Below are 14310 nucleotides of genomic sequence, written 5' to 3' on the forward strand. Positions count from 1 at the left end.
TAGCTTAAAAAGACCTTCAGTTTGCGTAAGATTCTGGTAACTTTCTAGTAGCTGTGCAGGAGGAAATCTCACAGAGAAGTTCAGTGTCCTTTCCTTTATCAACTTGGATTACGTGGCAGGACTGTATAGTGTGTTTTTCTTGTGCAAAATGCAAAGTACGTTACCTTTTATCAACAGTTGTTTCTTACTTCAAAGCTCGAATCACATGATTTCAGAAATATCAGAAATGTAATTAAAGATATTTAAGAAATAATTCTTCTGCTTTGTTTGTTCAGTGTTTAGAAAATGCTTATTTTCTTTTAAGATTTTCACTCCGGAGATACAAATGAAGTTTGATAAGATAACTGCTGTGGCAAAGGGGTTTCTTACGCGTCGGCTCCTACAGACAGAGAAACTGAAACATCTCAAGCAGACTGTAAAAGTAAGATCAGCATTTTTACACTATGCAGCTTCTACTCCTGTTTTGGTTTTTCTTTTTTCTTCCTTTGTTTGTCTCCTATCATGAAATTCTGTATTTTCAGCATTGAGAAGAATTTAGGCATATCTGTCCCATGAACACGTTGGAGTGTTGCATTGCTTTCTGTTATATGGTTTAAGTCAAGCAAAGATGACCAGCATGTCTGTACAGTTTATGATAGTTCATTGGTTGAAAAGGATCACGCTCGGTGCTTCATCTTATTTCTCCCTCATCCCCAGGATACCATGGAGTTCATAAGAAATTTTCAGTCTGAAGCTCCATTAAAAAGAGGAAGTGTTTCAGCACAAGATGCATCCCTTCATGAGAGAGTAATGGCTCAGGTGATAAACTTTTTTTTTTTGCTTTCCTAGGTATTCTGCCTTTGCAAAAAGGAGTTCCTTGTTTGTGTGTACTGACATATATTGATAAAATGTGCATGGGGGCTTTGTTTAAAGGAACAAATTGAAACTGCACCTGTGAAGAAAATATTCCATTTTTCTGCTAACATGTTAAGAGAGATTTCTAAACTATTTTATTCAATGTTTAACTATTCTTACCAGCTTCGAGCTGCTCTGTATGATATCCATGACATATTTTTCACGATGGAGGCATCAGAAAGAATGAACATTCTGCGTCACGATCGTGAAGTTCGTAAAGAGAAGATGCTCAGGCAAATGGTGGGTTATAGTCAGGAGAGTGTAAACTGTTCTAAAATTTTAAGGAAGAAGATCTTAACTTTAGCCTGAATATGATCTTTTTTAGGATAAAGTAAAGAGTCCGAGAGAGAGAGCAACGCTTTCAACAGCTACGCAGAAATCTCTGGATAGGAAAAAGTACATGAAGTATGTGCAGATCTCCTTTTGTGGTGAGGGGAGGGCGCCATTGGGTGATGAGGAAGAGTAGGAGATACTGAAAATAAGTTCTTGTAGAAACAGCTTCTTTTAGGAAGTATTAATGCAAAAACCTTCTTCAGGTGTGTGCTGTATTACCACTTATGGTAGTCCAGTTTAACTTTTGAGACTTCTTGTCTCTGTGAGCAAAATGTTTGGTTTGGGTTGTGTTCATGGTGTACAAGGTTTCAGTGTTGATCAGAACAGTCCCCATGCACTCAGCTTACGGTAGATTTTTGTAGGTTATGTTATCAGTCTTTTCAAAGTGATGCAAGAGATGTAATTGGTAGAGTTTCTTGAGGGTATTTTTGGGATGGTGGAGGCATTATCTGTCTCCTGCAACACAGTTGAGTAAAAAGCAGTAATCTGTTGAACAGTTCAGGCAGTATAACATGCAGATGCAGAATTTGTTGCTGTTTTTCTCATACTTTTTCCATGTAAGACCTACATGATGGTTTTGGAATTTAATTACATTTCAATACTGTTGTTTCTCTAGGGCTTCAGAAATGGGAATGCCTAGTAAAAAAATAGTCATAAAACAAAGAAGTCCTGAGAGCCGGTGAGTGAAGGTTACTTGCATTATGATTCTTTTAAAGAATTGTCTTAGAATGTTAGATCCTTTGATCCGTGTTACCGGCTTGCTCAATTTATAACAGGAATGAAATCAGACTTGGTAAGGGCTGGAGAAAAAGGTTATTACTTCTAATGCTAGAAAAGAGTTATTTTCTTCTATGTCAGTTCAAAAATAATTTCTTCATGACTTTAACTCTATGCTCAGGTTCAAGGTTTCTCTCAGATAACACTGCTTCATTTTGACCCTATTTCTTAATAGCATTTATAATGTAAAATGTTCACTTTAGAAAGCTGTCAGAAAATAAGTAGCTATCTCTCTTGGAAAAAAAGTTATTGCTTCTAGTTTGTGCAGTTGTTAACTTAGATTACAGGAAGGACATTATCCAATACTTGCTGCTAAAAGAAGGGCTGCTGCCTTACTGCTGAGTCCTTCTTCTGCTATAATAAGTCAGATACCTGGCATCTCTTAAAAACTTTTCTTATTCCATGCTTACCTAATAGTTCTGAAGATGTCCTATCTAATAATACAGTTTAGTCTGCAATGATTTGTTAAAATGCTTCAATGCTTTTTTTTCCTGTATGTCTTTATCAATGACTGTGAACCCAAGCCACTTTTGAGGGGAACTTTTTATGGGTGCTTTTTTGTTTGTTTGTTTCTTTGCTTTAAATAGCAAGTCAAAATAGTGATTTTATTCAGGAATTTTGATGCCTGGCACTTTTGCATACATCATCTGTGTATCTGTAGCCGTTCTGCTAGTTGCTATTTGAAAGATGATGCATAATTTAGTATTCTTTCTAAGATTTTTTTTTTTTAAAAGGATGGAAAATGTACTAACAGAAGTTGTTTGTGTTTTAACAGAGTGCTTCAACCAAATCAAGGACAGAATGCCCCAGTTCATAGATTACTTTGCAGACAAGGGTAAGGACACAGCATGTTCCTAGCCTAAAGTTAAAAGTAAATGCAAAGTGCAAGAACACATTAATTTCTACACAGTACTTACATTTATTGGTACAACTGTTGTTCAAAGGCAAAATGATTCTTAAAGTATTTTGAGAGAGTGGTAAAGCTTTATTTTAGCTTCTACTGCGAGGAAATATTTAGTGTTACCATCCTCTTGTGTATTGTGTCCATTTACACTGTTTTGACATTTGTATTTGCAACGCTCATTCCATGAAGCTTTGCTTCCCTTAATGAAACATGTATTTTCAGGTACAGGCTGTAATGCCACAGTGTTGGAAATGAATCCATTTCCTGAGCAGAGATGTAAAAATATGTACAGGGGGAAATATTCTTCTATTTACTGTATCTTCTTAACTATTAATTTCAGTAGGAATTGTGCGTGTACTCGGGAGGATACTATATAGGACAGTGTAAAAGTGATTTCATGCCTAAAGCTTTGCTGGTATATTCATATTGTTGGATACAACCTTTCAGCTTTGATGCAAGTGACTTATTAACTCTTTTATATTTAATTAGAACCCCTAAGACCTCAATGAAGGGGGTTGAGCAAAATAGAAAGAAGGCCTCAGAGAGCAGAGTGTCTAACAAGGCGGTTTCAGGTGTGTAGAAAATTGGTGCTTGGATCGTATAGTAAATAAGTTGCTAGTGTCAAGAAACACTAAGTGGGGGATTTTTTGTTTTCTTTTTCTTCTGCACCTGCTTTGCTATGTCTTAAATCTAACCTGTCTCTTTGGACATGTGCTGATAACTTCACCATCCACTCTAAGATTCTATAAACATAGTATATAGAATGTACTTTATAGCTCATGTGCTTTCACTCACCAGATGCCCAACCATTAAAAAGTTTTGCCAGAAATACTCACTGTAACTGTTTGGGAAACTAATGGTAGCCAAACTAGTGGGTTGGAATCATATTGTCATCATATTTCTGTACGTGTGTAATTCTCCTTTCGATAGGCTTTGTTCTGAAGTTAGGATAGTTTCAGAAGACTTACCAGTGGGTGTTCCACACTCATAGTCTTAAACTGACATTTATTCTGTAGCATTTTACAGAATGTGTGAGCCTTAATGAGACAAATTCAGAAATGGAATATTCCTGAGCTTGTATACAGGGATTACTGATAGGTAACTCTTTTAATAAGTAAGTTTGATAGTAGTGCCAAACCTCTATGTTTTAAACCTGTACAGGCATGAAGAGAATAAAACACTATGAAACAAGCAGTTATTCAGTTGCACTCAGTGACATTACTGAAAAAATAGCAAAAATGGGAAATAATCTCTCTTGAAATATAAGTAAGAATATTATGTAAGTAATATAAGTGTAGCAAACAAAATTAACTGTAAGGCAGTTGTTATCTACAAGTTTGACAAAAAACAATCAACTCTTCCAGTTAGAGTATTAAAGAAGTTGTAGGAGAGTAGTAGTGCGAGGATGGTGTCAGTATCAAGTTTAGAGTTAATTTTTGGGGAAGGCATACAGATCTCATCTAATTGATGCTGAATCTGTAATGATATATGGTGTTTTTTACGTTTGAATCTGACATCAGACATCCAATTAAAACATTCTCTATCACTCTTTTGTGTTGCCATATGTGTTGCTTTGCTAAGTCTCTGAGTTTCCCTTAGCTGTAATTATCTAGTCATCGTAGTTGATACTAGGCAATGAAAGGAATCTTTTGGAATACGTCTCTAAATTTCTCGTTACCTTTCTTATTGGTGTTTGTTGAATAACTGGAAAGCTATTTAATGCCTTCTTTAGAGATCATCTTGGAACTTAAAATAGATCAATTATTTGCTGTCTAGTTATGACTGTAGAGCATAACCTCAGTTAGTGTTTGGACATCACATGTGTGCTGTGGTATAATACCAGTACTTCCATGTGCTCTTTTATAAATAGATTAGACTGCTATGTTAAATGAGTAGGAATGCATTCTGAAATTATTAGATAGGGAATGCTTGGTGTGAAAGAAATCTGCACAACTTTGCATAATGAAAAATAACTTAAGTTGAATACATTTATATGGAATGCGGTTTTCTTTATTTATGGATAAAATTTGAATAGTGAAAGGCTTGGCAATATGTTGAATAGTTGTTTGTTTTTAAAACCTTTTGTTAGTAGCTTTAAAAACCTGGTCTTAGTCAAGAAATCTTTTCTAGAGATTCTTGAAAATCATCTGTAGTGAGGCAGCAATTTCTGTCTGAAACTATAGACAGAGAAACTGTATTTTCAAGTCAATTTATAAATAAAATGGAATGCTAAACAAATGTGTATTCTTCTCTCATTTTAGTAGGACTTGCACAAATCAGAAAATGTAGGTTGATAGCAGTGGTTTGACAGTACAGAATCATAGAGTCATAGAATGGCTTGGGTTGGAAGGGACCTCAAAGATTATCTAGTTTCAGCTCACCTACAGGGACTTATTTCTGTAACTATGCCAGTTTGCAATACTCCTAGCCTATAGTAAAAGGGTGGAGCCCCCCCCAGGCTCAGATAAGGGCTGGGCACTGGAAGGAGCACTTCTCTTGGACTTAGGCTGCTTCCTGAGGAGCGCTTCTTATCCAGAAATCCCCTTTACCAGCTGGGTGAGTTCACATCATCTTTGTGTATATGGCTGTTGGCCCACCCATGCATACTTTGCCTGGTATCACCAAGAACGTGCCAGAAGCAGTTTCACTGCTTGGTGAGCAGAACAGAGGGGCAAGAAGGAAGAAGAAGGATTAGTAGTATACAGCTATTTGGGATGTCATGCATTCAAACTAGGTGTGAGATGTGCCCTCAGAAGGTATCCAGCTGCATTTGATGGTTGTTTTAACTTCTGTTCACAAAGGGCTTTGTAGTTCTGATAATACTTTCACTGATTATTGTTTTCTGGCAGGAAGGCTTTTCTCTTAGGAGCTGCAGGTAATAGTTGAGTTTATTTTTTGTGTTTTGTACCCCTTCAACCAGGTTCAGTTCTAAAGGAAAAACTTAATAAAACTGTAGTGTCATGATTGTTGTTTTTGTTTTAATAGGACAAAGCAGCTCTGTCAGTAGCTTGTAAGTTGTGCTAAGCAGGGCACTTAATGTGATGTTACAAAGAAGATGGTTGAGATCAGCCTGCAGCTGCCACTGTGTTTACCCATCTCGTTTGTTTCTGCCCAGTCTGAGTAAGTGTTCAGCAACAGAAATAGTGGGGCATTAGGCACAGAGCATCTGGGCAGCAGCAGTACTGAGACAGGCGTGATCTTTCCTGTGTGCTTGTCCAGCCTGGGCAGGGAGCAGATGGCCTGTGTGAGAAACGTGTGCTGCCAAGTACATCAGTGTTTCACACCATGCTTCTGAGGGCATCAGGTTTACGGTGTGTGAGTAGCAGGGCGATTACATGACTGAGAAGAGAGGATGTTCACCCTGCTCCAGTAAAATGGTGGCTGAGAGTTGTGTCCAGAAAGACTGTAATTCTTTTCAGTAAAGCTGACTTCTTTAATTTCCTAGTCTAGATTCCCGATATTGTCTGTTTCTCTCTGTATTTAAATAGATTAATTCTATGTACAGTGGTCTAATAAGTATATACATTTTTTAATAGTTAAATGAAGCTTATCTTAGAGCAGGATAAATTGATGTAAAATTAAACTCATGTGTGGCTATTATACATAAAAGACCCCAACTGACTTAATTCCTATAAAATTTAGGTATCTAGTGGGTGGAGGGAGGAAACTGACTAGAAATATGCTTATTTATTTCCTAGTAGTAAAAACTGTGCCCTTATTTTCTGTATGTGAGATTTCTATATGACTTAGAGTGCACACAAGGAGAATTAAGGGTAGTGTGATATGACTAATAAACCATCAGACCTGTCATCCTGGTTGTTCATTGGATGGGATCATGGGTGAGCTGAAGAATACAACACTGAAGATTGTTAGGCCAGTGAGAGTTCCTTTTCGTATAGTAGGAAACAGTGTTCAGGTGTGAAGGGTTCCTGTCATGGTAAGGTCTCTGTGGGCATTTCCAAGGCTGCTTTGCACTGTGCTGAACACAGCTCTTGGGCACCTATAAGTAACCACTGCAAGCCTGGCAAAAAGGAACTGGAAACTCTATAAAGCACCAGCAACTACTTTGTTATGTTCACTTAATTGCCTGAAAACTTTCTTTTCCATGGCTGTCTTTCATTTCCACTGCTCTGCACCATGTGATGTGATGTTCACTGCTTTGTATAAACGTTTGCTCTCATTGCTGACACTCAATAAGTGCTTGAACGTAAGGAATGCTGAGTTGTGTGACTTCTTAGCAGCCTGCAGTGCTAAACCCTTATCACTGGGAGAAACTTGTGCTATGCATAGTGTAATATGCCTTTCTAAAGATACACGTTTGTTACATGTGGAGAGATTTTGATTTTCTTTTCTTAATAGCTTTCTTTTCATACAGCTTCTGCCTGATGATGTTATTTGCATTGCACTTCTAATTCTGGTTGTGTTTGTTAACATATGGAAACCTACAGCTGTTCTTTTGAAGAGACAGTTCAGTTTTATTAAGATTTGAGTATTCTCTGGTATATATTTTTAACTCTTTTCGTAGGTTGTTGAGATCTCTTTAGGCTTAACAGTTAATTTACTATGAAGCTGTAGTTATCTGGTAGTGTTACTGATAGCTCTTAAAGGAGGATGCCTGATGCAATGTAATTTAAGGTGTGCAAAGTAATTTCAATCAACAATTCCTGTAATTTTCTACCGAAGAGGTTTTGGCAAATGGAGACTTTATGAAGAAGGTGTGGTGAGTGCAAGATTTGGTCCCTATCCTCTGCTTAAATGGTGTAAGGGATCTGCAGGAAGACAAGGCCACTGTTGAGGCAGCACACGTGCACCTTGTTTTGGCCACCTCACTGTGTCCATTTCTCAGTTCTGAAGCCCTCTTTTTTAGTTTTAGCCAGGACTTCTTCCCGTTTTTAGCTGCTTGTAGAAAGTTAGATCCCATGATGAAGGAGGAAAGGAGTTACATGTGAAGGGAAGGAACTTTGTATTTTGCCAGTGCTTTACACTTGCTTCCCTTTTGCTTCTGTGCACTTTTATCCTGATGCTGAAGTTATTCAGACTGGCAGCTGCTGTGCAGGTGGAAGAACAGATGCAACAGAAAAGAGATGTGTGTGTGTGGATGTCTGAGGAGTAGTTTAGGCCAATGTCCCAAGAAACCAAATGAAGATAATTAGAAATAACTGGAAGACAAACCTGTAATGCTAACTTCCTATGCTTTGCATTATTCTTGCTCTGTCTCAGCTTCTCTTTGTTTATTCGTAGGGGAGGTGGAAAAGGAAAATTTGTGTTAAACGTTTGACTCTGTATTGTATTTTTTAATTGATGTTGATATATTATTTTTAAAATTATTAGTTAATCGTATTGTCTTGGTAAAATTACAAAGACTTATCTTCTTAAAACTTCTAAGTTATAGTTATGGATGTTTTAGAGTAGCAGAAAAAAGACAGTATTTCCTTCCTTGGTAAGTGTTCTATAATTTGTTCTTACTTGCAAACTTATAAGTAGCTTTAATAAGCTGTTTTACTTAAGCATTTCAAGTGTAACACAATGAAAACTGTCCTTTTAAAGGTAGACAGTAAATATATAATAATGCCTTAAAATGTTGTATTATCAGCTATTTCTGTTAGATAATCTAGTTGTTGGAAAAGTCAATATTACCAACTGTAAAAGGTAATATCTCTCCTTTTGTTTTTAGGAGCATATGCAGGAAGAACCCAAAGAAAGAAGCCAAATGTTGTGACAATTTAAGACGACAGCACTCACTTGGATGAACAGGCTATTCTTTAATGACCAGCACTGATCCATGTATTTCGTCTCTTAAATGCATAGTTATATTTTGAAATGATAAACCTACTTTGTCTTTTCCAGATGATGACATATTAATACAATCCTATTGAAGTAATAAAGAGCTGTAAAGCTCTAACCCTGTGTAAAAATTGCATGTTAAAACCTGCGTACACAGTAGTGTGAGTATATAAGATTCATGATGTTATTCAAATAAGACCACAGAGCATCATTAAGTTAATTTGGGACATCATATGCTCTAACTTTGTATCTTCAACATGATTTTTGTATTATTTAAAATGACAAACCATACAGAGAAATTGCCACCATCATAAGTCACGCACGTATATTTTTAGTTTCTCACCATGCACTTAAAGCAGTGATGTAAGAAAAGAAATCCCTTAAACAAAACTGAACTCTTCAGTCTGAATTTGTCAGCAGCTGTTCTGAATGTATTTGTGTGAATGCAGTTACATCACTTCACGTATTAATGGCCTAAATTTGTTGCAGTTGTGCTGAGTTGGACAGACACGGATCCAGACAGGTGTACTTTCATTCTCTATAGAAACTGCACATTTATACACGTGATAGATCAAACCATTGTGCTGGAAGTCCTGGGATTTTTCTCCTTGCTATCTGTGGCACTTCCTTATGGAAACAGCTTTTGGACTGGATGAAGAGAAGCATATGTTCAACAAAAATTTGGGAAGGCAAGGTTTTAATTGTTTTACAAGTTCAGACTTGCACACGATAGTCCATAATAATAATTAACATGCCTTATGTTTTATTTATGACAATTGCCATTTTTCTAAGCAGTTTCTCTTGTACCATTATCTAACAGCTGTTGTACTGAAATGAAATCATGTTTCCTGATTTCAACGGGAAAGAAATCCCTACCAAAACCCTGCGAAAACGCCCATATTTAAGAAAATGGAACACTGAAAGATCATGCTCATATTTTGCCTTGATCATCATAGTGATGGGTGTTATGCTTCAGCCTGAGGGGAGCAGAAGTCTGGAAGTTCTGTCTCCAAGGACACAACTTTCAGACAGGATCCTGGTGACAGGCTGTTGACGTTAGAAGTGAATAGAGGGAAGCTTGGCTACTGCAGTCTGTGCAGTACTGTTTTTTTTGGTTGGGGTTTTTTGTCTGTAAGAGTAGTACTAGAGAACTGATCACCTGAAAGTGAAGTTATTTTGTTTTCTTCCCGGTATCAATACAGTGCAATACCCTGGGGCCTGTCTAACATTTTCTCACTGATGTGAGAGGAAAAAGAATGATCAATAACTTAATTTGCAACCACTATAGAAAAGAACATAAACAGTAGGATGAAGAGAGAATCTGTAGGGACAGTGGTGAATTAGCTGGCTTAGTTGTGGCAGTAGTTGTGACTTGTATCAGTAAGACTGTCTTCCACAGCTGGTGACAGTGTTAAATGTTTCCTAACAGGTAATACCAAATTGTATACTTAGAAATCTGAGGCATAAGGCTGCTGAAAGGCTATGGAGGTAGATGCTGCTTAGTGGCTCTGCTGTGGCTCTAGGGTGCCTTCCCTGCTGGTGTAAATGCAAAACCTTACACCAGTAAAGTACCTGCTGCCTCATAGCAATTTGGGGATTTTTTTTTTTTTTTAAAGAAAAAATTTGCAATCCAAAAAATGCCTGATGTGTTTCCTGCTTATTCAGCAGTCATCAAATGTCTGCTTTGGTTCCCACCTTTCCTGTGTTTGGATAATCACAGGATGGGAGTGGAAAATATCTAAAGGAAAAGAACGGAGTGTGACCCGTGTCACAGGGTGACACAAAAGCCTGCTGTGGGTGTATCAGTGCTGAGGGTTGGTGTATTTAAAGGGTGTTTTATATACTGTTTGTATTGTTAGAATAGGCAGTGTGTTGATGTAGAAGTAGTGCTAGTAAATGTGAGTACTTACCTCCAGGTTTCACATCTGAACCTGTTTTACTTCCAGCATGTTTCGGGTCTGTGTAACGAGGCGTTGTACTGCAAGTTGTTTGTTTGAACTTTCATGAGGCCTTTCTCTTTGACAAGTGCCAGGGTTTGGTTTTGTACTTCGTATGTTTATTTATACATATTTAATTTTATCTGACTTTATTTTGTGTGTGGTTGTAATATCATCATAAAAGCGTATTTATTTTTGTACTTTCCATTTTCACCAGGCTTGCTTTTTACTGAAGCATACTACACAATAAACTTGCAATCTTTAAAAAGACCTCCATTTTCCTAAACTGTTTCTCTGGGTTGAAAACTCCTGCCGTGTAAAACGAGGCTGCTCTTTGGAGCTTTGTATTTTTATTTTTTTCCCTTGCTAAGCAGGAAAGTTGGTTTAGGACAGTGTGCTCTTGGCTTGATTGGATCACATTGGATATTTTGGTGCTCCTTATTCAGAGGAAGGAGTGGGTAAGGAAAAGCAGTGCCCAGGGGGTGTCGCTGTTGGCCTGCAGCACGGTGGCTGTTGGGGCCGGGCTGGGAGTGCTGCAGTGTTCCACAAAGATTTCTGTGGAGTGAATTGAAATCTTCTGCCAACAATGGAACTTCCATTTGGTGTCTGTCAGAGCTGCCAGCGGTAACTTGTTTTGGGAAGCAGCTGTCGTGTATTGGTGTGGATTCGTCGGTTCCCTGTTTTCCAGCACTCCTATCTCATGAATTCATTTCATATATTGATGTGTTGTGAGAGATATGGGGATGTATGAGTCACTTGCTTTTAAAATTGTTACCAGTGCTAGCCAGGGCAGTTGTATATACTATATATTTACTTATTTGTATAAAACTGGTCTAACTACCAAATAGCACTAATGGAAAACTTGCTACTAGTGTCAGTATGGGCACTTCTGCGTTCAGGCGGGTAGCATTCCCAAGTCTCGAATATTTGGGGTGCTTATCAAAACAATTAAGCTTCTAATGATGCTTGTTGCTTATACTTAAGGCAGACTCCATCCAGAAATCTATCAGAGAGAGAAGTTCTGAGATAGAAAATCTGTTTCCAGGTACCACCTGCTAGTTGGTGCTGCAGTGCATGTGGGAGCTTTAGTAGTAGGGGTAGATCCACAGTATCTTTTGGTGGTGTAATGAGAATTCCAGGAATAACCCCTTCCAAAGAGTTGATACCTTTATATGTGACTGTCATTCTGCTATTTCTGTTTAAAATAAGGAGTTGGAGTAGGAGCAGGGAAGTTTAGGCAGCCCAAGGAAACTGATTGACTTGATCACCTACCTAATGGGCGGAGGAGAAAATCCCAAACCACAATCATACATACGCTTCATATCTAAAGGCTTTTTTAGGGAATAGCTGAAAGCTATCAGCTCCTAAGCTAATAATAAAAAACCACTTGGTTCAAATGCAAATCCATTTCTTATTTATGCTCAGGACTTCTCTAGTTTTCACACTTGCATTAAAAGGGAAAAGCCTCCTGTAAAAATAAGTAAAGAACTCCACTTGATGGCTTTCACTTCATCACACAAATAGATCTTCCTTCCTAGTGCCTGACATTCTCATTCTCTCTGAAATGTGTGAGAAGGAAACCTCTGGAACTGTAAAGACAGTGCTGGGAAAATTGTTCTAATTTGAAGATAAGCATTTGCACTGGACAGCCAGTGAATTCTAAATTACTTCATTACCCTTCAGACTTCGCTTCGTAGATTTCTCCATTAGAGACTAATATTTGGTAATGACACAGCACACTGTTGTCCCCAAACTGTAGCTCTTGACTTTAATGTAATTGGTCTGGGGACCCATATGAAACAGTCAAATGTACAGAGCTTTCAATTACAAGCTTAATAGAGGGGGCTGATGTTCCACAAGAAACCTTAATCATTGGCAGTAGTGTGTTAGTGCTGATAAGGCGTGTCTCAGGATGAAAGCATTTAGTGAAGGAACACCTGTGTGTATCATCCGAGCACAGAGATTGGTCCATTGCTGCTTTGTATTCTGTGTAATGAAGAGAAGTAGGAAGCAAACAAAAAGGGAAATTGATTTCAAGCCGTCGGGAAGTTTTGTGTTACTCGCAGAGTGCAATGATTTGAACACGAGTGCACTGACCAGAGAATGAAGCTGTTAAAGCTCTCTTGCTATTGGGAGGTAATGGCCCAACTGGTCTTTGAACAAGCCAGGTGATGAGTAGGAGATTTTTAACTGCAGAATTTAAATATAGACTTAAATCTTGATTGTTATGAAATAGTCGCCCATATCAGCTATTTTGAGCTCAGAGGCATTTCATTACAGTGGAATCCTGGCACTCAGCTTTGCACAGTTTCTGCTTGCTTCTTTGCTCTGTCATTTTAAATTGAGTTTCTTTTGATCTGTGTGTAAATAAATCGGAGAGCCCCGAGGCACGGTGCAGAAAGGGAATATTTCTTATGCTGTTACATTTGAATATCACTGCTGTTGCTTTGTACTCTCAGCTTGCCGCCGCTGGCTGCACAGCCTCCCTCAGCAAGGTCTGTTCTCTGCAGATAGGTCTGTTTGGTACAGCTGTGAGGCCTGATCCTTGTCCCCCCATCACGTTTGCCTTTAGTTCTGTAGCCTGTCTGTGTTAAGCGATGTTTTCCAGTGCTGGCAGCTGCCCTGTGAGAAGTGAGGGGAGAACTTAAACAGTTTAAACTGTTATTCAATTGTATTCAATGTATTATGCAATGAGACGTTTAAGGAGACATTTACCAGGGGCTGTAACTGTTCTCAGTTCTCTGGACGGCTCGGTCCCTCATCCTTAAGTGCCTCTCTGGCCATGCATTGCCTGCTGAGTTGCTGCCGGAACACCATAATAGCGACAGTGAGAAAGAAGCCGGCATACTGCACAGACCAGCGCTGGGCACACCGAGAGCCTGAAGGCAGTAGTTCTTTAGGGACTGACGCCTTAGTCACACGTTTTTATCAAGAGAGGGGAAAAAAGCAATACTGCTGTTACGTAAACATTCATTGCAAATGGTGATAGGCTAAAGGGAGGTAGAGAATAGGGTACTGAAGGGGGTTTTTCATAGCAGTGCTTGCGGTGTGGGGTAACTTCCCCGTTCCCCGCAGCCCGGTTGGATCCCCGCTGCTGCTGCGAGGCGGGGCGCTGCGCTCGTCGTGTTCGGACCGTGCTGAGCCGATGCGCTGCATCAGAACGCACTGAGCGCAGCGCAGCGCAGGTGCCGCTCTGCTCTCCGCGTGTCCTCCAAGCGACGGTCGTCGTGGGGGCAGCGGCGGATTCTTGCTCACCTTCCCCGTGGCTGCAGCAAAGCTTTGGGCCGGGCTGTGGAGGACAGCATAGAATCCCTGTAGGCAATTAGGACTGAAAGTGTATCAGTGTGAACGTGGGGCTCGTCAGTTTGGCTGAAATACAAAGCGGGGAAGGCAGCAGAAGCAGGCTGCGTTTGCTTTTCCCTCCCCGTGTCGATTTTTGCTGTTCGCTGTACCACGTTTGATTTGACTCAGGTATTTAATTTTCACGCCCGAGAGGCGTTTCTTCGCAGCCGCGACCCCGGGCCGCCCCTCGGGAACGCGCGGCGCTGCGCGCCCTGCGCTCCGTCAGCCGCCCGCCCCGCCCCGCCCGGCCCCGCCTCCCTCCGCCCAGGGCCGCCGCGGGTTTCCCTTCCGGAGTCACCGCCGCTCCCCCGCCCGCCGGGTTCGCTTCCGGCTCCGCGC

At 39.6% G+C, this 14310-nt stretch overlaps 1 protein-coding gene across 5 annotated transcripts in view; it reads left to right on the top strand.

The window, feature by feature from the left end:
• CCP110 (centriolar coiled-coil protein 110) overlaps positions 1-10899 on the top strand; it is a 17787-nt gene extending 6888 nt beyond the window's left edge. For 4 of the 5 annotated variants that reach the window (XM_004945290.5, XM_040647892.2, XM_004945289.5 and 1 more), the window contains exons 8-15: positions 305-421; positions 697-798; positions 1018-1134; positions 1220-1299; positions 1844-1906; positions 2780-2839; positions 3398-3480; positions 8583-10899. In XM_004945290.5, the coding sequence (XP_004945347.2) occupies positions 305-421; positions 697-798; positions 1018-1134; positions 1220-1299; positions 1844-1906; positions 2780-2839; positions 3398-3480; positions 8583-8635 (675 nt within the window). In that variant the 3' untranslated portion in view covers positions 8636-10899. The remainder of the gene's footprint in view (positions 1-304; positions 422-696; positions 799-1017; positions 1135-1219; positions 1300-1843; positions 1907-2779; positions 2840-3397; positions 3481-8582) is intronic. The other variant, XM_046900853.1, reaches the window with a different exon arrangement.
• Positions 10900-14310: the final 3411 nt, after the last annotated feature.

This window comes from Gallus gallus, chromosome 14 (assembly GCF_016699485.2).
Source record: "Gallus gallus isolate bGalGal1 chromosome 14, bGalGal1.mat.broiler.GRCg7b, whole genome shotgun sequence".
Classification (NCBI taxonomy): Eukaryota; Metazoa; Chordata; class Aves; order Galliformes; family Phasianidae; genus Gallus; species Gallus gallus.